Source organism: Fundulus heteroclitus, chromosome 17, assembly GCF_011125445.2.
Source record: "Fundulus heteroclitus isolate FHET01 chromosome 17, MU-UCD_Fhet_4.1, whole genome shotgun sequence".
NCBI classification, from domain to species: Eukaryota; Metazoa; Chordata; class Actinopteri; order Cyprinodontiformes; family Fundulidae; genus Fundulus; species Fundulus heteroclitus.
Window position 1 is genome coordinate 22,328,185 of NC_046377.1, and position 21,704 is coordinate 22,349,888.

A 21,704-nucleotide genomic window follows, 5' to 3' on the forward strand; every position below is an offset into this window, starting at 1 on the left:
CGGAGTACCAGAGTTTGCGGTGATAACATTTGATATAGATGGAGAACCAAACAAAATGCATTCAGTTTTGCTGTCGTTTAAGTGCAAAAAGTTCTATGACAGCCACTGCTTTATATCTGTAATGCATTCCAGTAGCTTTGTAAAGGCAGTGTTTTCGTTTGGCCTAATGGGCAAATATATCTGCAAGTCGTCGGCATACAAGTGAAAAGACAGGTTGTGCTTTTTTAAAATTGATCCCAGAGGTAACATATACATTGAAAACGAAATAGGGCTGAGAATAGATCCCTGTGGCACCCCACAGGGCAGCGATGCGTTTGAGGAGCGGTGGTCACCAATCGTGACAGAGAAACTCCTGTTTGCCATGTATGACCTAAACCACTGGAGAGCGGTGCCACGGATGCTGACGTGCTCTAGGCGAGATACAAGGACTGCATGGTCAACTCTATCAAAAGCTACACATAGATGTGTGTAAGCTCAATTCCATCTTCATACACATAGTCAGATGGGAAAAACAGTCCCTGGTCTGATGAACCTTGATTTCAGAAAGTTGAGTCAGGGTTAGACAGAAAATGTAATTATGATACAGGCCAGGGTGGACCCAAAGCTTCATGGCACAAGCAATGGTTTCCTGGCACACTTAAGCATCGTTCAAATTTCTGGCACCTTACGGGAATTGATTCCTTTTTTTGTTAAGAAATAGTTCATGTAGGAAATCTTGTCCGGATGTCTGCGTCTGACCGGAGCGTTCACTCCCATGTAAAAAATAAAAAACAGCAGTCCGAGAAGAGAGTTGTGTAATTCAGTGTTTTATAGATGGATGAGTCAGCAAAGCTTTTCGCCCATTTAAACCTTTGTGCAGATTCCTGAAAACGTGGTCTGCTTCAACGTCTGAGACCCTGTTTGCTCAACACAGTTGGTGCCAAGAATGACTTACTCAATGCAAGGTGATGCAAATGCTGATTGAGGAACTGTACCCCGAAGTTTCCTGTTCGCAGAACAGAGATGATGACGGGCCCAATAGGGCGCCTATCTGCTGGAGGTCGATTCAGCCGCCTTATGGGCAAAAACGTCTATTAATGCAGCAAAGACAAGCCTCTGTTCCAACCGTTCAATCGTCACAAATCAAAGCTGCCCGTATCCTGAGCCTTCATAAATCAAATGCAACAAAAGCAGGTATGGTGGATAAATGCTTTGTTAGACATGAAGTGTGCCCTTTCTAAAGGGTTTAACAAATCAGTGTTTCCTCTTTGTGCTATTTAAAGGCATACTATGCAACATTTTTCAGTTAATTAATGTGTTCCATACCGTTTTGGATGATTAAATGAGTCATTTCAGGTCAAACAAAGGTTTTCTCGGCCGCCCTGGGGGTCTGTGGGGGAAATACCGCACTTGCAATTGCAGGAGCTCACGGCCCGCACACACAGAAGTCTCGCTTTACGGCGAGATCTCCATGTGTTTTTGCCCTGCCATTCACTATATGCACGCGCGAAAGCAACAACAAAGAACCGCGTGTTAACGTCAAATAAACATGCAAGCATATCAAGTTTTTTTATTATTATTATTTATTTATTTATTTTTTTATTTTATTTTATTTTTTTTATGTTGGCGAGACTCTACCGCGGCGAGGCGGCGGCTGCGGCTTGGCGAGGCGGTAGCGTCTCGCCAACATAAAAAAAAAAAAAAATATATATATATATATATATATATATATATATATATATAAAATAATAATAATAATAATAATAATAATAATAATAATAATAATAATAATAATAAAACTGGCGAGGTGGCCGCGGTGGCGGCCGCGGCTTGGCGAGCCGCCTCGCAATCTTGGCGAGGCGGCCGCCGCCTCACCAAGATAGCGCTGCGGGAAACCCTGATGTTCATACCTTCACTGTGTTAGTCATTGTTTGTACTGCCGTTTTTTCCACTTTTCGTTGTGTTCGCCTGTCTGCTAAGCTCAAAACAACCGCGCCTGGCTTGACGGAGGAACCAGAACAGCTGAGCATCTTTACGACAGTGCACTTTTACTTTCGCCCTCTGGGGGGAGCCTCGCTGGAAAATCAACCCCGGTTGCATAGTATACCTTTAAAGTTTCAAGCATCGTATCAGCAAAAAAAAAAAAAAGTAATAATTCAACAAAAACTACCCTTGGATAAAGTCCAGTCATCTCTTTTGTTCAAGCAAACTTCAGTGTAATCTGTAAATGATGAGAAACGTTCTGCACCAAATACGTGTTCGCCTTTACCGTAACAACGTCTGATAACACCGACCGTCCTAATCGTTACGTCACACCGTCGACCCGGTTCACAGACTGCACCGCTTCGCTGATCCGGATTATAATGTTGTTTTGAAGTTAAACGTGTTTATAAAGTGGACCTAAGGTGGGCTCCTCCATGTTGTTGTGCTGCAGCCAAACTCCATGGTTTCAGTTGTTCTGGAGACTGAACCTCTCTCTCCCCCAGAGCTAGATTTGTTTGTATATCTGAATATTTGGAGCGTGTAACAAAAGTAACTTCCCTCTGGGATTATTAAAGTATGTCTGATTCTGATTCTGAGATAATAATACCGTAAACCTGTCTCCCGAGGTTTCCAGGGCTCTAAAAAAAAAATAAAACCAATAATGGCCACCAAACACGAATCACAAAACAGAGCAAAACATTCACAAAAAATTTTTTAAAAAATTACATAACAAAAATACACTACAGGGTAAAAAAAGCCCTCCGTGCTGTTAAAGAATCGCTGCTAATTTCAATGCATTTTGCTAAACAAAACATTTTTGCCATTGGGTTTATATTTTCAATAAATATAAGAATATAAAGCTATTTTAAAATGGGACATATAATGCTTTTCAGTTTAGTATTTGGTCCTAATTCCTCATTATTTGCCCCATGTTCTGAGGTGCATCTGAGAACAACTCATTTTGCTGCTTTCTCTTTAAATCTAAAGGAGTTACACCCCCCCCCCCCCCCCCCAATCTGGGTTGCACAGCGTTCCACTCCACCCTGTTAGTCCATTTTTAGAGTATGCTGGGGGTTGCTGTTGTTTTTCCGTGGCTCTGTTACACCTGAGGTAATTTCACACTGTTTTATCGTAATATCTGTTGGCTTAAGTTTAGAGTTCTATGATTAAACATGTCAGAACATCAGTCATTTATAAGTAAGGGTGATATTATAGTATTCTGTGGTTTTACACCTGATGAATCATCCCCTACCAGACACCAGTAACTTGCATTTATCTTGATAACTCACACATGTTGCAACATTTTCTAAAAACACTGCAATGGTGTGGGCGATAAAGGGGAACCTATAATCAGGTTATAATGAGCAGAACAGCATTAGCACATTGTACCAGAGGTTATTAATTACAAGTAAGCCTAGAGCAATACTTAGAGAGAGTTTGTCATGCCAGCCAACATTAGTTGTGTATAACTGAACACACAGACGACTGTGAGAATGCATGTGCTGTTTTATGGAAGGCTTGAGGATGGACACTGACACGCAGATGGTCTCTTACTCTCAGCTACGTTAGAGTAAGAAGCAGCATGTACAGCTCAGACAACCGAAATTAGTCTCATACTAATCAGCTGGGAAGGAGGTTACAAACTAAATTACATCACAGACCTTGTCTTTGAGCGGAGTTCTTAAATTTTCTTCCTTCAATTCAGTGGAGCTGTTCTTACCTTTCTCCACCAGGGTGTGACATGTGGCCGCCAGTGGCAGGTGTTTTCCACCTACGCCAATTAGGAGGCGTTTAAGGCAGCTGAGCACAGATGGAAGGCGTCCCAACATTGGCTCACTGTGAGTGGTAGCTGACCACATCCTAGATCCAAGTCACTCATAGATTCTTTACTAATCTCCCATGTTCCTCTCTCAGGTAAATCCTCACTCCATGCTACTTCTCCTAGAAAGATCATCCACTCCACTGACAGTCCAGATTTTCAACAGCCTTCCTGCCTCTCCTGTCGACCGCTGCTCCTCCGACTCCACTGGCGTCCTTGGATTCAGTCACCATCAGACCTGTCTACCATGGAAGTACCACCTAAAACGAGCCACATCTGCCCTCAGACAAGCCACAGTAACGGCTTCCTGCCTCACTCCCTCCAGCTCATCACTCATCTCACTACCCAAAAGTCAGCCTCTGCCACATTATCCTGCCAACCTGCTTGCTGTTGGTGCTTACCTCTGTCCCTTTCACCTCTCAATAGTCCTTGCGGGAGCCTTCCCAGTCAGCAAACCCCATATCCACTTCCTCATTTCCTCTTAATCCCAAAACTACAGTAAACATTTTACGTTGTTGTTTCTGTGTTTGCTGCTTCTGAGTCAATCATGTTGAGTGTAAACATGACAAGAATCTTTATTGTCACTATGTGTTACCATAATTATGTTTTACCAGGGGAATTTTTGATGAGACAGACACCGATTTAGGATGCACACAGATTACATATAACACGCAGAACATGACATAATGTTTCCACATCTCTTTTTTTCAATGAAATAAGTTGATTGAACTGACCAACACATTCTGACTAGAGTGAATAGAGTGTACAAATAGGCCCACGCCATCCAGATCTTGTGGAAGGTATCCCAAAATTCCCTGTGCTGTCCTCACCACCCATGCTAGGTCTTTCCACTCCTGCGCCATGCAGCTCCCATACCACACAGGTATGCAGAGACACAAGATTCTTTCTATTGTAGCCCTGTAAATGTTTTTCAACAGCTCAGTGTCAAGTTTGTTTACCGGTGTACTCAGGACGCGCACACGGGACTGAAGGCTTTTAAAGAGTTTTATTACAAGAGGTTGCTGGATGGTGGATGATGAAGTCCAGAGGGTTAGGGTTGCAGAGGATCAGAGATGTAAGTGACGATAGGAGCTGACGGCCCGGAGCTAGAGTCCATAACGACCAATGTGGCCAGGAAGCACAGTAGGGAGAGCACAGTAGCAGTTCTCAGGAGACACTGGTTCAGAGCAGCGCATCTCCTGGGCGGCTAGTCAGGTTAGCAGTTCTGAAGAGACACCAAGACACAGAGCAGAAACTTCTCCAGGAAAACACAGAGGGTAACAGTCCTTAGAGTGACTGGCTGGACTAACCTTAACGACAGGAACAAATCTTCTAAGGCAAAACGAAGACTGGCATGGAGAGGTGGTGACTGAAGACGGACCGGCACAAGAGTGAGACAGAGGGAGGCTTAAATAGGGAGACTAGGAGGTGAAATGCATCTGACTGATTACCAACAGGTGTGACTAATGGCTGTGGGAGGGAGAGCTGGGTGAACTACAAAACAAGAAAGAGGCCAGACAACTTAAACCATGACACTACCCCCCCCTCAAGGCCGAACACCGGACGGCTCAGAACCTCTTACCCTGGGTGGGGGGAGGGGGTCTCAGGACGGCGGGCACGAGTCAAAACAAGAAACCAAGGAACCAAAAGGTCAAGAACACTGGGAAACCAAGGGGCTAGAAAACCCTGGGGAAACCAAGGGGCTAGAGAACCCTGGGGAAACCAAGGGGCTAGAGAACACTGGGGAACCAAGGAACTAAAGAACACTGGGGAACCAAGGAACTAGAGAACACTGACGTGCCAGACCACAACCAGTGCGCGGCACATCAGGAGAAGGCACGAGCGCTTGACAGCGCCGGGGGAAAGAGCGAGCGCTTGACAGCGCCGGGGGAAAGAGCGAGCGCTACACAGCGCCAAAGGGAAGGAACGGGCGAAACACAGCGCCAAAGGGAAGGAACGGGCGCAACACAGCGCCAAAGGGAAGGAACGGGCGCAACACAGCGCCAAAGGGAAAGAACGGGCGCGACACAGCGCCAAAGGGAATGAACGGGCGCGACACAGCGCCAAAGGGAATGAACGGGCGCGACACAGCGCCAAAGGGAAGGAACGGGCGCGACACAGCGCCAAAGGGAAGGAACGGGCGCGAGACAGCGCCAAAGGGAAGGAACGGGCGCACGACAGCGCCAAAGGGAAGGAACGGGCGCACGACAGCGCCAAAAGGGAAGGAACGGGCGCACGACGGCGCCAAAGGGAAGGAACGGGCGCACGACAGCGCCAAAGGGAAGGAACGGGCGCACGACAGCGCCAAAGGGAAGGGATGGACCAACGGCAGCGCTAAGGAAGGCAACGGGCGTACAGAAATGCCTACGGAAGGAACGGGCGTATGAAACGCCAAGGGGGAAAGAACAGGCGGACTGACACGTCAGAGCTCAACAGCGCAAGAAAACGCTGGAGCACAACTAACGTACAGAGACACCGGGGGAAAGGAACGGGCGTGCGGAAACGCCAAGAAACGGGCGTGTGAAAACGCCAAGGAACGGGCGTGTGGAAACGCCAAGGAACGGGCGTGTGGAAACGCCAAGGAAACACAACGCTGGAGCGTGAGAGGAGCGCTGGGGCCCAAGGGACGAGATTGCCGGGGCGTGAGGGAACCGCCGGGGCGTAAGGGAGAAGTTTGCCGGGGCGTGAGGGAAACGCCGAGGCAAAACAGACGCATGACAGCGCCAAGGGGAAAATATAGGCGTACGAAAACGCCAAGAGGGAAAGAACGGACGTACTTAACGCCAAAGGGAAAGCACGGGCGTACTTAACGCCTAAGGGAAGGAACGGGCGTACTTTACGCCTAAGGGAACAGGCGTACGACAACGCCAGAGGGAAGAACAAGCGTTCGACAACGCCAGAGGGAAGAACAAGCGTACGAAAACACCAAGGCTCAACAACTCCTGCTGGAACACGACTGGTGTACAGAAACGCCAGGGGAAAACCCGCCGGGGCGTGAGGGAAACGCCGGGGCTTGGGGAAGAGAACGCCGGGGCGTGGGGAGAACGCCGGGGCGCGAGGAAAGCGCCGGGGCGCAAGGAAAGAGAACGCCGGGGCGTGAGGGAAGCAGGAACATCTAAACGCCAGGGAACAAGAACGGAGGGCGTACGAACACGCCGGGGAGCCGAGGGCATCCTAACATGCCGGGGAACCAAGAGTCAGAGGGCGTCCTAACACCCGGGGAACCGAGAACAAAGGGCGTCCTAACACGCCGGGGAACCGAGAACAAAGGGCGTCCTAACACGCCGGGGAACCAAGAGGTCTAAATTCAAGAAGACCGAGGAACAAGAAGGCCAAAAACTAACTAAGGAAGCTCGAACTAGCCAAAGCTAAGGAGCGTGAAACAGCTCATAATCAGGGGTCAGAAGTCTAAGCAAGCGCTAGGAACTAAGGAGTGCTGGAACCTAAGGAGCGCTGGGACCAAAATAAAGAATCAAACCAAGAACCAGAAAATAAAGGCAAGACAAGAAAACTAGGTCAGGGATAACACCACAAAGAAAAAGTATAGTAAAAAACTACTAAATCAAAACAAAATACTAAGCAGAACCTTGGGACTAAAGCTAAACTAGAAATTAAGGCAAAACAAGAAAACTAGGACATGAACAATCATACTAACGTGAAGAGCAGAGAACTAAAGCTATAATGAGAAAGCAAAGCTAAGCTAGGAAACTAAGGCAAAATCTAGAACCCTAAAACAGAGCAGGAAAAAACAAAAGCCAAAACAGAGACTAAGAACTCAAAGAAAACAAAGAACCCCCTAAATAATTCCAAACTGAGGAATTCTTAATCACACAAAACTAAGCCGAGCTTTAACCAAATAAAACAGAAAGCACTGGCCTTAAGGGCGCAGGCAAAAACAGCTGCTAAGCCACAAAGAGTCCTCGAGGAGGTCGACCAGGCCGAGGCAGGCGGCGAAGCAGCATCGCCCGACTAAACCCTCGAGGAGGGCGGCCCCGACGAGGCAAAGTCAAGCGGCCCGGAGACCGCGGTCGGCGGCTCCGGCCGAAGAGAAAAGTCAAAAGCGGGCGCCGTGGTGGACGGCCCCGACGAGGCAAAGACGAGCGGCCCGGAGTCCGCAGTCTGCGGCTCCGGCCGAGCAGGAAAGACAGAGGCGGGCGCCGTGGTGGACGGCCCCGCCGAGGCAACGTCCAACAGCTCGGGGACCGCAATCGGCGGGCCCGGCCGAGTAGGCGAGTCTGGATCGGGCGTCGTGGAGGACGACCCCGACCAGAAAAACAAAGAACGGAAATAATGTCACCAATCATGGGCTGAGGTAAAGCAACTCCCTCGGCGACCTGAAACTGAGACAGAGCAGCTCCCTCGGAGGCCTCGGGCCGAGGCACAGCGGCTCCCTCGGAGGCCTCGGGCAGAGGCAAAGCGGCTCCCTCGGAGGCCTCGGGCAGAGGCAAAGCGGCTCCCTCGGAGGCCTCGGGCAGAGGCAAAGCGGCTCCCTGGGAGGCCTCGGGCAGAGGCAAAGCGGCTCCCTCGGAGGCCTCGGGCTGAGGCAAAGCGGCTCCCTCGGAGGCCTCGGGCTGAGGCAAAGCGGCTCCCTCGGAGGCCTCGGGCTGAGGCAAAGCGGCTCCCTCGGAGGCCTCGGGCTGAGGCAAAGCGGCTCCTTCGGAGGCCTCGGGCAGAGGCAAAGCGGCTCCCTCGGAGGCCTCGGGCTGAGGCAAAGCGGCTCCCTCGGAGGCCTCGGGCAGAGGCAAAGCGGCTCCCTCGGAGACCTCGGGCTGAGGCAGAGCGGAGCCTTCGACGGCCGGCAGAGCGGAGCCTTCGACGGCCGGCAGAGCGGAGCCTTCGACGGCCGGCAGAGCGGAGCCTTCGACGGCCGGCAGAGCGGAGCCTTCGACGGCCGGCAGAGCGGAGCCTTCGACGGCCGGCAGAGCGGAGCCTTCGACGGCCGGCAGAGCGGAGCTTTCGGCGGCCGGCAGAGCGGGGCTTTCGACGGCCGGCAGAGCGGAGCTTTTGGCGGTCGGCTGAACCCTCTCCTCGGCTACCTCGAGTGCTACCGGACAACAGGCTTCAGTGAGCGCCGCAGGGCTACAGGCTTCTGAGGGCGGATCCCCCTGGACCCCCTCTCGGGATTTGAGCGGCAGCGGGTCCTTGGAAGCCTTAACGCGCCGAAGTAACCGGCTTCTTCGCCGGGAGGAGCCAGACGGGGAAACGGAGGCGGTCGGAGGGGTAGCAGCTGGTCCACAGGGAAGAAGGTCGTCTCGGTCACCATAATAGAAACTCCACAGCTCGTCCTCCTTGACGTGTGGAGCTCTGATAGGTGGAATGATGAGTCTCACTCGAGGGGCCAGCTGAGAGTCATGGAGGTGGTGACCGAGACGACGTGTGGCTAAGCGGCTTCTCCTCCCGTACTCCGGAGTAGCCGTGACAACCCCCACGTGGACCATCTGGGTAGTGGAGTCTACCTTACTTGGAGGCGCAGCGTTCCGGCTTGAAGCCATCTTGGCATACCTGTCCTTCATCTGACGCTCACACTCCATCACATAGGCGATGATCTCCGGGTCGTCAACTCCAGCAGGTAAGCCCCACATGGCGCCTGAGTACACCTTTTGGCCGGTCCGTGCTGTCAAGTTTGTTTACCGGTGTACTCAGGACGCGCACACGGGACTGAAGGCTTTTAAAGAGTTTTATTACAAGAGGTTGCTGGATGGTGGATGATGAAGTCCAGAGGGTTAGGGTTGCAGAGGATCAGAGATGTAAGTGACGATAGGAGCTGACGGCCCGGAGCTAGAGTCCATAACGACCAATGTGGCCAGGAAGCACAGTAGGGAGAGCACAGTAGCAGTTCTCAGGAGACACTGGTTCAGAGCAGCGCATCTCCTGGGCGGCTAGTCAGGTTAGCAGTTCTGAAGAGACACCAAGACACAGAGCAGAAACTTCTCCAGGAAAACACAGAGGGTAACAGTCCTTAGAGTGACTGGCTGGACTAACCTTAACGACAGGAACAAATCTTCTAAGGCAAAACGAAGACTGGCATGGAGAGGTGGTGACTGAAGACGGACCGGCACAAGAGTGAGACAGAGGGAGGCTTAAATAGGGAGACTAGGAGGTGAAATGCATCTGACTGATTACCAACAGGTGTGACTAATGGCTGTGGGAGGGAGAGCTGGGTGAACTACAAAACAAGAAAGAGGCCAGACAACTTAAACCATGACACTCAGTAGAGAGTCCAGTCTGTTTCAGTTTCTTGAGGAAGAAGAGCCGTTGTTGGGCCTTCTTCACCAGGTGGAAGGTGTTCACAGTCCAGGGGCCCGTTCTTCGTACGTCGCTAACTCAGTTAGCTGGATTTGATTGTTGATGATTTGGCATGATCTTGGATCGTTTGGTTCTTCGAAAGACATCCTGCACTTGTTGTCATAGCAACATGTGTGCAAACTTAAGCCTGCTCGAGAGCAGGCTTATGTCATGTAAACAGGATTAGATCGCAGCGGAGGAGATAGGGAAGTCTGTCGTAGCCATGTTAATTTTTACGACAGCAACCTGTTGCGGAAGGTGCAGGAATAATTTGCAGAGCTTTTCAAAATAATCACGTATTGCGCAATAGACAGGATCCTTTAGCGCAGCGCGACAGTGTAATTGTAAAGAGATTTTTCTTGGTGGCTGTTATAAACAGACAAACACATCATTTGACAGTGGCTTTTAAAGAGGAAAAAGTGGTGTTAGAGTCATAAATAGAAAATATTTAAGTTATTTGTATGATGGTTTGCTTTTTATTTTTATCATATTCAGTAAGATTTGTTCAGGCCATTTTATTGTGAAGTTTAGTTTTACTTTGAAAGGCTTGCTTACTGTCGAGCCATATATTGTATTAGAAAAAACTATGGATGGATTATCTAGGCACGGAGCAATACAGTTTTACCGTGTAAACTGTGTATGACTTGGAAAAGGAAAAACTTAATTTTTTATAGATAAAAGAATTTTTAGTTAAAATTCCAGGTTTGCACGTGTCCTTTACTTCCCGTGTCTAAGGAATGACACCGATATTGGATCTGTTGCCATAACAAGTGGCTTTTTAAAATAAAGTATAATAATCAAAGGCTACCATTTTGTAGAATATTCTTTTATTTCACTTTTACTTGTCCCCATGTTCTAGTGCAGGGGCCTGCAACCTTTACAGCCCAAAGAGCCATTTTTCCTACAGTCCACTTGAATTAAACTCGTTCAGAGCCGCAAATGTTCGCTGGCCTTTTGAGAAAAGACAAGTTCTAATTTTTGACAAAGATCTACTGTAGGAAATATGTTGTCATTGTTAAATAAACACCCTTTATGTCTATTTTGAGGTTTAAAAAAAGAGGAAGAGTGAGATGTGGATATTTGTGGATAATGATGTAAAAAAAAATCATAGTTTCCAACATAATGAAAAAATATTGATTTAAAATAAATCATAAATTTAAATAAATTTAAAGTATTACTGGCACTTTTAGTATCATTCTGTTGTGAAAATTAAAAGCAGTTATTCCAAGAAAAAAACTCATTAAACCCTGCTTTTCTTATCATTATTACATTTCAATACCATAATAAAAATATAATTTGTTATTAAGAGCCACTGTGGAAGGTCCAAAGAGCCACTTGCGGCTCCAGAGCCACAGGTTGCAGACCCCTGTTCTAGTGGGTCCCATGGAGGTGCTGACATAAAAGAACAAAGTAAATATGAAATTATTAAAAAGCAAAAATACATACTGTAGAAACTGATAGAAACATCTACCATGGAGAGTATTTACGCATTAATTTGTCTGCTACTTTTTGCCAGCCCTCTCTCCTGGCTTTAGCAGACTTTGAGGTGTTCCCTGTTGTTTTAATTAATAACTCAAATTTGGCATAACCTTCCATTAAAAGCTCTTGTTCTGCTTGGGAGAAATACTGAGCACATTTTTTGGCCATGCTGAACAGCATCTGATCATTGTTTCTACTATCAATACATTTCCCCTTTTAAAGCGACGCATGAACTTGCAGTTATCTCAGATAACTCAATCCAGCCATAATAATCATAAACAGGTGTGTTCGAAGAACTCAATTAGCCGGATCATGATTAGCCGGATGATAATTTTATCTTGGATGTTTTAAGCAACTTACGAAGAACGAGCCCCAGGCCTTGACCAGCATCAGAAAGCTGGTGAGGTATCCAGCGAGGGCAAGGCACCACAGAAAAATCCAAAAACAGGGACAGGGTCATAATCAGGCAATGCAAACAAACACTGACCAGCAAATCACACAGGGCTTGAAGAAAATCTGTTGCTGACTGGCTGCGAGAGGATGGTAGATATAAATGGAGGCAGGTGGAATGCCTTGCCAGTAATCAGTCAATGCAGGTGGGGCTGCTCTACTAATTAGCAGAGTGGAGCAGAACCAGCCCGCCCCCAAAAATCTTATATTAACTTTTGAAAAAGTTAATGTAAGTGGATGTTTTGATAAACATCCACTGTAGGAAATATTGTCATTTTTAAAGAACCACCATTTCACTTCTATATCTAGGTTTTAAAAGTAATAAAAAGCTTAAAATATTTGAAAAAAGAGGATGAATTCATTTTCTTCAATGTGATGTTCGTATTTTCACATTAAAAATAATCAATGCATATAGTTTCCAACTTGGTAAAAAGAAAAATAGATCTATAAAATGTATTACCATTTTTTAATGTTGTACAAATTCAATGTGGTCATTCCATGAACAAACCATATAACTGCTAAAACCTGCTGTTGTTATGGAGCCAATATTTAAAAATATTTGCTGGATCTCGATCAGCCAAAAGTTAGTAAGAATCATTGTGGAAGGTTCAAAGAGCCACATGCAGGTTGCAGACCCCTGATTTAGGGACAGAACAGATAATAGAGAAGGTGAAGAATGAAACATGCAGTCCATGTTTGTCCTTTAGGGTCCATGTTTTTTCCTCATGACTTCTTAATAATTGCTGATGTTTCACATCTGCACAACGGGGTTGTCTACCATCTACTCAGGTGTGATAAAGCTGTTGCTGAAGAGAAGATGCTGAATGCTCTTTATTTCACATCTTACAGATTACTACTATTACTATTTTTTATTACTCCAAGTACAGATTAAAGCATACATAAGTACAAAAATAGATGTTTTCATATAAGAAAGGTTCTGGATATAAACTCAGTAGCAAACAGGAGCGTCACAGCAGATCGCAGTTTTGCCACAAAATCACTCTGAGTTAAATGCTAAAAACTTATATGATGAGACATCCGGTTACATCCAGAGGCGCAAGTTAACTTCATTAACCGATGCACAGTCCCCCCATGCCGTCGTGACGTTTGACCTGATGGCTCATGAGGAGGGAGATGAGCAGGCCCATCAGCTGGAAGGACAGGTAGACACACAGGTGGTCAGTGAAGGAGACGACTTTAGGCGACAACAAGTCGCATCGTTAGATACTATCTACAAGATGTGGTCATAACCCATTAGGTGAACCCCTGGATAGGCTTTACATAGGCTGGGAGGTTCCTATTAAGCAAAGTACCTCTTTTGGTATATTAATTAACATGTACACATATCAGGCATAACATTATTACCACTTGCTAATTTCTCTACCCGCTTTTTTTTTTGGCAAACAGCTCTATAAATCCTGGATGTTATTTCGCATACAGGACTGTCTCAGACAATTAGAATATTGTGATAATGTTCTTTATTTTCTGTAATGCAATTAAAAAACATGAAATGTCATACATTCTGGATTCAATGCAAATCAACTGAAATATCGCAAGCCTTTTATTGTTTTAATATAGCTGATTATAGTGTACAGCTGAAGAAAACTCAGAAATCTTATCTCAAAATATTAGAATATTTCCTCAGACCAAGTAAAAAATAAATTATAACAGCAAAACAAAATCAAACATTTGAAAATGTCCATTAATGCCCTCAGTACTTGGTTGGGAATCCTTTTGCACAGATTACTGCATCAATGCGGCGTGGCATGGAGGCAATCAGCCTGTGGCATTGCTGAGGTGTTATGGATGCCCAGGATGCTTCAATAGCGGCCTTTAGCTCATTTGCATTGTTGGCTCTGGTGTCTTTCAGCTTCTTCTTCACAATACCCCACAAATTCTCTATGGGGTTCAGGTCAGGGGAATTGGCAGGCCAATCAAGGACAGTAATGCCATGGTCAGTACACCAGTTACTGTGAGAATCTTATGTCGTCTCTTAACCACTACCATACTTGTGATTTAGTTTACTGAACCAAGCTGAGTGTTTTTCAAGGCTCAGGAAACCCTGCAGTGTTTCGAGTTAATTAGACGATTCAAGTGATTAGTTGAATGGCCTACTAGTATACTTTTTCACGATATTCTAATATTTTGAGATAGGATATTTGGGTTTCTTACGCTGTAAGCCATAATCAGCGATATTAAAACAATAAAAGGCTTGCGATATTTCAGTTGATTTGTAATGAATCCAGAATGTATGACATTTCATGTTTTTTAATTGCATTACAGAAAATAAAGAACTTTATCACAATATTCTAATTTTCTGAGACAGTCCTGTATATATACAAGTACACAGTCATGTCTACTCTGGTAGATACAAAAACATCCTTGACATTAAAAAAATTTGTCTAAATTCCTATAAATGGTAAATCTCTGCCATCTGTTGGTGGAAGAGAGTATGTGCCGCTTAACATCCAAATTACAGGATTTAATAAGTGATTTTAAAGTTTTACTGTACAGTCATATGCTAATAAGCAATGGAAACACAAAGGAGAATATTGTTGGGACTCACTGCAGTGATACCGAATCCAAAAAAGATGCCTAATGAAACCTTGAAGTCAGCATCAATAACACTAAAGATAGTATCCATGCAGCCCTGCAGAGGAGATGGCAGGAAATAAAACAACAGTTATAAAAGTGAAACATATCCAGAACATGAAGGCAAACTTGTTTACACTGAATGAAACTGATTTAATACCTTGGCATAGATTTTATCCGGTCCAGTGGTTCCCTGTAAGAAAACAAGAGCACATTGTTCTAATAGTGATGTTCTGAGAGTCACAGATAAAGTAGCTGGTGGGTTTAAAAACAGAAGAGTTGTACAGAATCCAAAAATTAGATAAAACCAGATATTTGAGTTTGCTCATGAAATCTGGCTTTAGCATAAAAAGGCAGAATAGCTGTTCAATTTGCCCCAATTTAGAAACCTGGGACTTCAGGACCAAAATAGTGTACAGCTCTCGTATTAAATGTAGGGAGAAATCCTGAAACCTTCTGTGAACAAAGAATTTCAGATGTACAAAACTGTGTGTAAACAAGTATTATTATCATTATTTTTGTTGTGGTTGTGTTTTTTTTTCCCTTTTTCTTTTTTTTTCTGATCCACCTGCATCGGTCAGTATTTAACCAGCCTGCAGACCAGTCATCAGTGCCAGATTATTTCGAGTCATACGTTAGACTTATTCCAGCATTCTTCTTTTTCTGATTGCCTGATCCTGACCTGTTCTGCCTCTTGACCTCTAAGCCTGTCTGACCCCCGCCTGACCTGTTTGCCTGACCTGTCTTTCTGACTTCTGCCTGACCTGACCATCTGCCTGATCCCTGCCTGCATGTGTACCGACCGGACCTGCTACATGGACCCAGTTCTGAAGTCCTTCCACTGGCTCCCTGGATCTCAGAGAATAGACTTTAAAATCCTTCTGTTAGTCTATAAATGCCTGAATTAGCACCTAAATACATCACAGACTTGTTATCAGGGCATCAACCCTCCAGACCACTCAGGTCTTCTGGCTCCAGCCTGCTCTGCAGAACCAGAACCAGAACCAGACATGGATAAGCAGCATTTAGTTCATATGCTCCACTGATCTTGAACAAACTCCCAAAAAAACTGTAAAAGTACGGAAACCCTGAGTTCCTTTAAATCAAGATTAAAAACACATTTATTCAGGATTGCATTCGACTCTTCTAGTTAAACTGTTTTACTGAAACATCATTAGTCCAACTGTTTTTAATGTTAGCTTTTAGTTTCTATTTTTCCATGTTCTATTTTGTTTCTACATTTTTTTTCTACTTGCTTTCATTCAGTTTTTTTCCCCTATTTTTTAATCATGTAAAGCACTTTGCATTGTCTCTGTACTGAAATGTGCTTTACAAATAAATTGCCAATGCCTTCAAGACTTCAATGAGGAAGTACTTCATATTTTAAGATGAGTCAGTTGCATAAAAAATACAAGTTAGCAATGGTGCAGGGAGTCTTCTCTTATTTCATTCCAAACACAGCTATTATTAATGATGAGAATAATTATGAATATAATGATAGTATAACAGAATGCTGAGTGGAGCAGGATTATAGCAATATGAGCACAGTCAAAGCTCTGATTGCATTTGGAAATCGACTCCTTGCCACAAATGAGAGCCACGGTTCAGGGGGATTTAATGTATCTGAACAACAGAGATAAAATCAGCCCTGGGGTGTGGCTTGGGACGGCTGAGTTTTCGTTTTCCAGGGCGATGTGAGTGGACACATTAATTTTACCATTTGGGTTACTTGCGGCGCTGCAGTCGTATCTGCACCATAATCGGTGTAAGCCCGGCCTAAAAGCTAAAAGACTTACAACGGATCAAGCTCCCAAATTTTACTAGATAAACAGGAAACGTTGTGTGCTAGACAGGATAAGGTTCCGTTGAATTTCCAAACAAAGTCAGCCCACCAACTTACGGTAACGTGACTAGTATAAATAAAACAACCACACAGAAACAAGAGGAAACAAAGGGGCATATGGAAGATATTTGTGCGCACTGATACTGAGTTTTGCCCGGGAAAACGAAAACCATATGTGTCTTTTAATCATTTATGAGGGATAGCTACAGAAAACTGATCATGGCAACCGCTGACGCACTTCCGCTTTGGCTAAAGAGTCCTTGCTCTGTATGGGTATTCGGATATAGCCTTAGGCTGGCAAAAAGTCCTCCATTTTTCCACTTTAGGAGCTCTCTGAAGGCCTAAGATGCTATGTAAATATTTTTTATCTTAAGAAAAGTTTGCATAATTCTAATATTTTTCTAAAATGACGTCACAAAGAGCTACTTTTATTCTTAGGACACTTTGTGAATACGGACAGAACGTACCACAGGCTTGGATTTACAGGTAGGCTTTCCAGAGGATCCCTCCACACATTCACAGGATTTTGGTATTTTTGTGCCCCAGTCATCGGCACTAATCACTCCACAGCACTGAAACTGTAATCACAGACTGATGTTAGGAACCTCTGTAGAAAACAAACAGGCATGATGTGCCACACAGTAAATACATCCTGTAAATGCGTTCCTAACAGTTCATCGTTCAAGTCTCACCTGTTGTTGCATGTTGTCGAGCCCGGCCCTTGAGATATTGTTTTTCATGACGATGTCAGCAATTTCTTTGGCGTTTTTCTCAAACTGGTTTTTCACCTAAAAGGTAAAAGAAAAAGCCTCATTAGCAAAACTCCAGACTGTTGCATGCACAGCATCAGATTGTTGCAGCAGATTACCGTGTTTCTTGAAACAGCCGTAACTATTCCCAAGATCAGCATGATGATCATTCCAACCCCGATAAAACCTGCAAACTGCATCAGAAACAAGTTCAGGTCATGCTTTGCTCATTTCCTTTCAGCACTTGGACTCTCCTACGTACGATATTGAGGAAAAGGCTCTTCTCAGAGCAGGCAGCATAGATTCCCAGAGAGGAGATGCCAAAGAAGCAGATGGCAATCACCCAGAGCCAGCCCACTCCCGGACCTCCAAATGCTGACGTCTGATTGGACAAAAATAACGAGTTATAGCAAAGACGCAGATTGAGGAACATCACTGGAAAAATGGTGGAAACTAGGTTAATCTTCGTGTTGTTCTTCACAATCATTAATCTAAATAAGTATACATAAAAGCCTGTCATTTTTCCTTGGTTTCACGTTGAAATGTGCTGCATAAAAGCAGCAAGGCCACACCTGGCTTGTTCACCAGTTTATTAACAAAAAGGTTTTCTTTGAAAGACTCTCTCAAAGGCCACAAAAATATATGTCTTCCTTGCTGAACTAAGCTTCTAATTTATTAAGACAAAAACATGCTTGCTGGATGTAACCAAATTTAATAAATAATTTATATGCAGGCATATATATGCAGATATTTGTCATTTTACAAAGAGAAAATAAAAGAAAGAAAAGGCATGATTATTAGAGACGAATACTTTGTTTTGCACCCTAAATCTCTGGCTCTGTAAGAAGATTTGTTAATAAAACCTTTGCTTTGTTTTTAAGGAAATCCCCAAGGAACTGTTTATTAATCTCAGATGCATGTAAATAAATGAATCTAATATTTTTATTGTTTACCTGAAATGCAACAACAGTAAACCCCACGGCCAGATATATCATCACACATCCGAAGATCTGGGGGCAGAAAACAAAAATCAAACAAAGAAAAAAAAACATTGCTTTGTGTCAAATTCACAAACAATGGTTAATGCTCAGACCCGAAAAGTTTTATTTGATGACAATTTTATCACAAGAAGCAATAAAAATTTAAATATAATAGTGATTAAATGTCAATTTCCTTTTGAGTTGAAATATTTATTAATAAACGTGTTTTCTGTTTAAAAATAAAATTTTGTTAAAATAAAAACATCTCCCAGGATTTCAGCTGCAGGACGCTAGAAGGAGGCAGAGCGCAAAACTGGACTCCTGTCTAATGATGCAAGACGCAAAACAACTGTTCTCACAATTAAAAAGAGTCTTATTTCATTCATTTCTATTATTTTTGTGTTCATTATTGTTTAAATTAAAATAACATGTTTTTATTTATTCACTGCCCTCCGTGTGGTTCGTTTTTATTTAATGAAATATAGGGGCAGACATGATTAAAATTATGCTCTCAGTTCCCTTTGTTTTACATTTTTGTATTAATAAATTATTATTTCAAACATTTCTCAAACTGCTGCTCCAAACTTCCTTACACTTTTTTTGTTGTTGTTGTTGTTTTATCCCCTTTTCTTTAAAAAAAAAAAAAAGTAAAAACAGTAGAAAACAGTAAAATCCCATAAAAGGGAAAAGCAGTAGGAGGGGCCGATGGGTGGACTGTAATAGAACCCAGAGCGCACCCCTCAGCCAACACGTTACTGGAAGTCAGGGTCTACAGAACAAAGTGTGGATAAAATTACAGATAAAAAACGGATTCTGTTTAGTCTCAAACAACTTCTCACTTAGTTATGTTGATTTATTTGCACCTAAAATGTTTGTGTATGAACGTTTTTTTTACATATTGAAGAACATGAAGAACATTTTGTAGATTTTTCATTGTCATTCCCATAACTTTGAATGTTTTTAATTAATGTTACTTAGCTTAGACAGAAATAAAACAGCAAAAGTAAAAAAAAAAGAGTTACTTACCAAAAACAGAAAGTTGAAGAAGATAAAAACCCACTTGAGGCATTCGTTAATTTTTCCCATTGTTTCTCTTGTTTGACCCCAAGGAGGAGAAGAGGAGAGCAGAACAGCGCAGGGATGCAGTGTGCAAATGATATAAAAACACCAGTGGTAGGGAGTCTATATGGTGATGTTGGTCCGGGGGTGGAGAGCTGCAACCAATCAGAACAACTTGGCGATAATTTACATATTAAGGAAAACAGCAAGAGGAGATCAAACAGGAGGGTGGAGAATTATTTTTCTCCATTTTTAGCATTTTTGGTTAAACTGCTTGTAATGAACCCAAAATTAAAGACAATGTGTGATTAATTAGTAAAACCTAAAACAACAAAGAAACGCAGGAGGGTCATAGAGATTGTAAAAACATTTAGTCTGGTCCAGGTAAAAAATAGCTTGAAGGATGTTAAAACAGATGTTTATTATTTTTTCCACTTAACTGGACTTAAAATAAGGAAAAACAGTTCATCATCAATAAATGCAAATAATTATCTGAGTTTAAATTTGCTTAATACAAATCAGTGAAGAATGAACCAGTAACTAATCACCCCTAAATCATAACAATAAGATTCTGATTCACTTTTTCTAATTGTCAAACTGGTTACCATTTGGTCGCCAAGTAATTTCTTCCTTTTCATAAGTGACTATTGCTTAGTAATAAACTATTTATTAAAATTGCCATCATGATAATGTGATTTTTACTAACAGTTAACTAATCTTGAGCTAACCTTTAATTTTGATTAGGTATTTATTGAAAAAGTAGTTTATTATTAAGCATTTTTACCAAACACCTTAACTAACTGACAGTTATTAATGGTGGGAGTTTAGCCTTAAGTAATATTAAGAACAATTAGCTAACTTATTAACCATTAATAGTTTCTGTTCTGTCACTCAGTGGAGGTGGTCGCTTTTTCCTGCTGCTCCTGCTCTCCTACCTCCCTGATGTCCCTGCTTTTGCTGTGTCTTGTCTTTCTGAGCCCTCTCTTCATATCACCCGAATTCTGCAACAATGGATCTGGTCAGCTGGTATCTCAATGCAATTGATAACATTTTTTCAGGGGAAGGCAGAGTAAAGGGCACCCGTCCTGTCCTGACTGGACACACTTCGTGGGATACACCCTAGACTCCTGGAACAGGTGCAAAATGGTGTGTTTTTCAATTTTGTCAGTCGAGGACGTTGAAGATGTATACTACTTAAAGGACAGGAACTTTTTTGTGTCAGTAGTTAACTTTACATCCCAGACGACTGGACAGAATTAGAAACATTCTGTCCAGGGGTGATGCTGAAAAACTGGTCCATGCATTTGTTACTTCAAGGCTGGACTATTGTAATTCTTTACTATCAGGAAGTCCACAAAATGCAGTTCAAAGTCTTCAGCTGATCCAAAATGCTGAAGCAAGAGTTCTGATGAAAATCAACAAGAGGGATCATATTTCTCCAATTTTAGCTTCCCTTCATTGGCTTCCTGTTAAATCAAGAATAGAATTTAAAATTCTTCTTCTAACGTATAAAGCCCTTAATAATCAAGCTCCATCATATATCAGAGCTCTGATTACCCCGTATGTTCCTAACAGAGCACTTCGCTCTCAGACTGCAGGTCTACTGGTGGTTCCTAGAGTCTCTAAAAGTAGAATGGGAGGCAGATCCTTTAGCTATCAGGCTCCTCTCCTGTGGAACCAACTCCCAGTTTTGGTCCGTGAGGCAGACACCCTGTCTACTTTTAAGACTAGGCTTAAAACTTTTCTTTTTGACAAAAATTATAACTAGAATGACTCATGTTACTCTGAGCTACCTTTATAGTTTTACTGCTATAGGCTTAGGCTACTGGAGTATATCAGGATCTAATTTTCTCACTCTATAGAGTTCTACTGTTCTTCAATTATGCATTATGTGTTGTCATTTCTGCTTTAACTTTCTGTTTTCTCTCTTTTATCTTCATAGTAGGTACACCTGGTCTGGCGTTCTGTTAACTGTGACATCATCCAGAGAAGACGGCTCACCCGCTACTACCATCTAATGTAGAACAGATTACTGGGTCAATGTGAGCTTCTGTGGTTTCTGTGTCTCTGCTCTGTCTTCTCTAACCCCCAGTTGGTCGAGGTAGATGACCGTTCATACTGAGCCTGGTTCTGGTTCTGCTGGAGGTTTTCCTTCCCCTTAATGGGGAGTTTTAATTTCCGCTGTCGCTCCATGCTTGATCAGTATGAGGGATTGCTGCAAAGCCGTGGACAATGCAGACGACTCTCCCTGTAGCTCTACGCTTCTCCAAGAGTGAATGCTGGTAGTCGGGACTTATATAGGAAATATTGGACCAATCTATATAATCTGATTGAATTTGACTTTGTAAAGTGCCTCAAGATGACATATTCCATGAATTGGCGCTATATAAATAAAATTGAATTGAATTGAAGACGACAAAAATAACGTGGGGTTCCCCAAGGGTCCATTCTGGGTCCCCTCCTATTCAATATCTACATGCTCCTCT

At 43.6% G+C, this 21,704-nt stretch overlaps 1 protein-coding gene across 4 annotated transcripts in view; it reads right to left on the bottom strand.

Annotated features, from left to right (window-relative positions):
- LOC118566597 (tetraspanin-8-like) overlaps positions 1-19,331 on the bottom strand; it is a 34,138-nt gene extending 14,807 nt beyond the window's left edge. Inside the window, exons 1-10 of one of the 4 annotated variants that reach the window (XM_036149108.1) lie at positions 19,186-19,331; positions 18,133-18,189; positions 17,442-17,561; positions 17,299-17,373; positions 17,123-17,218; positions 16,898-17,008; positions 14,748-14,780; positions 14,562-14,645; positions 13,041-13,146; positions 12,448-13,001 (exon numbers count right to left, since the gene is read on the bottom strand). In XM_036149108.1, coding sequence (XP_036005001.1) covers positions 13,066-13,146; positions 14,562-14,645; positions 14,748-14,780; positions 16,898-17,008; positions 17,123-17,218; positions 17,299-17,373; positions 17,442-17,561; positions 18,133-18,189; positions 19,186-19,245 — 717 coding nt within the window. In that variant the 5' untranslated portion in view covers positions 19,246-19,331 and the 3' untranslated portion in view covers positions 12,448-13,001; positions 13,041-13,065. Of the gene's footprint in view, positions 1-12,447; positions 13,147-14,561; positions 14,646-14,747; positions 14,781-16,897; positions 17,009-17,122; positions 17,219-17,298; positions 17,374-17,441; positions 17,562-18,132; positions 18,190-19,185 lie in introns of those variants that run through there. The other 3 variants (XM_036149107.1, XM_036149109.1, XM_036149106.1) reach the window with 3 other exon arrangements.
- Positions 19,332-21,704: the final 2,373 nt, after the last annotated feature.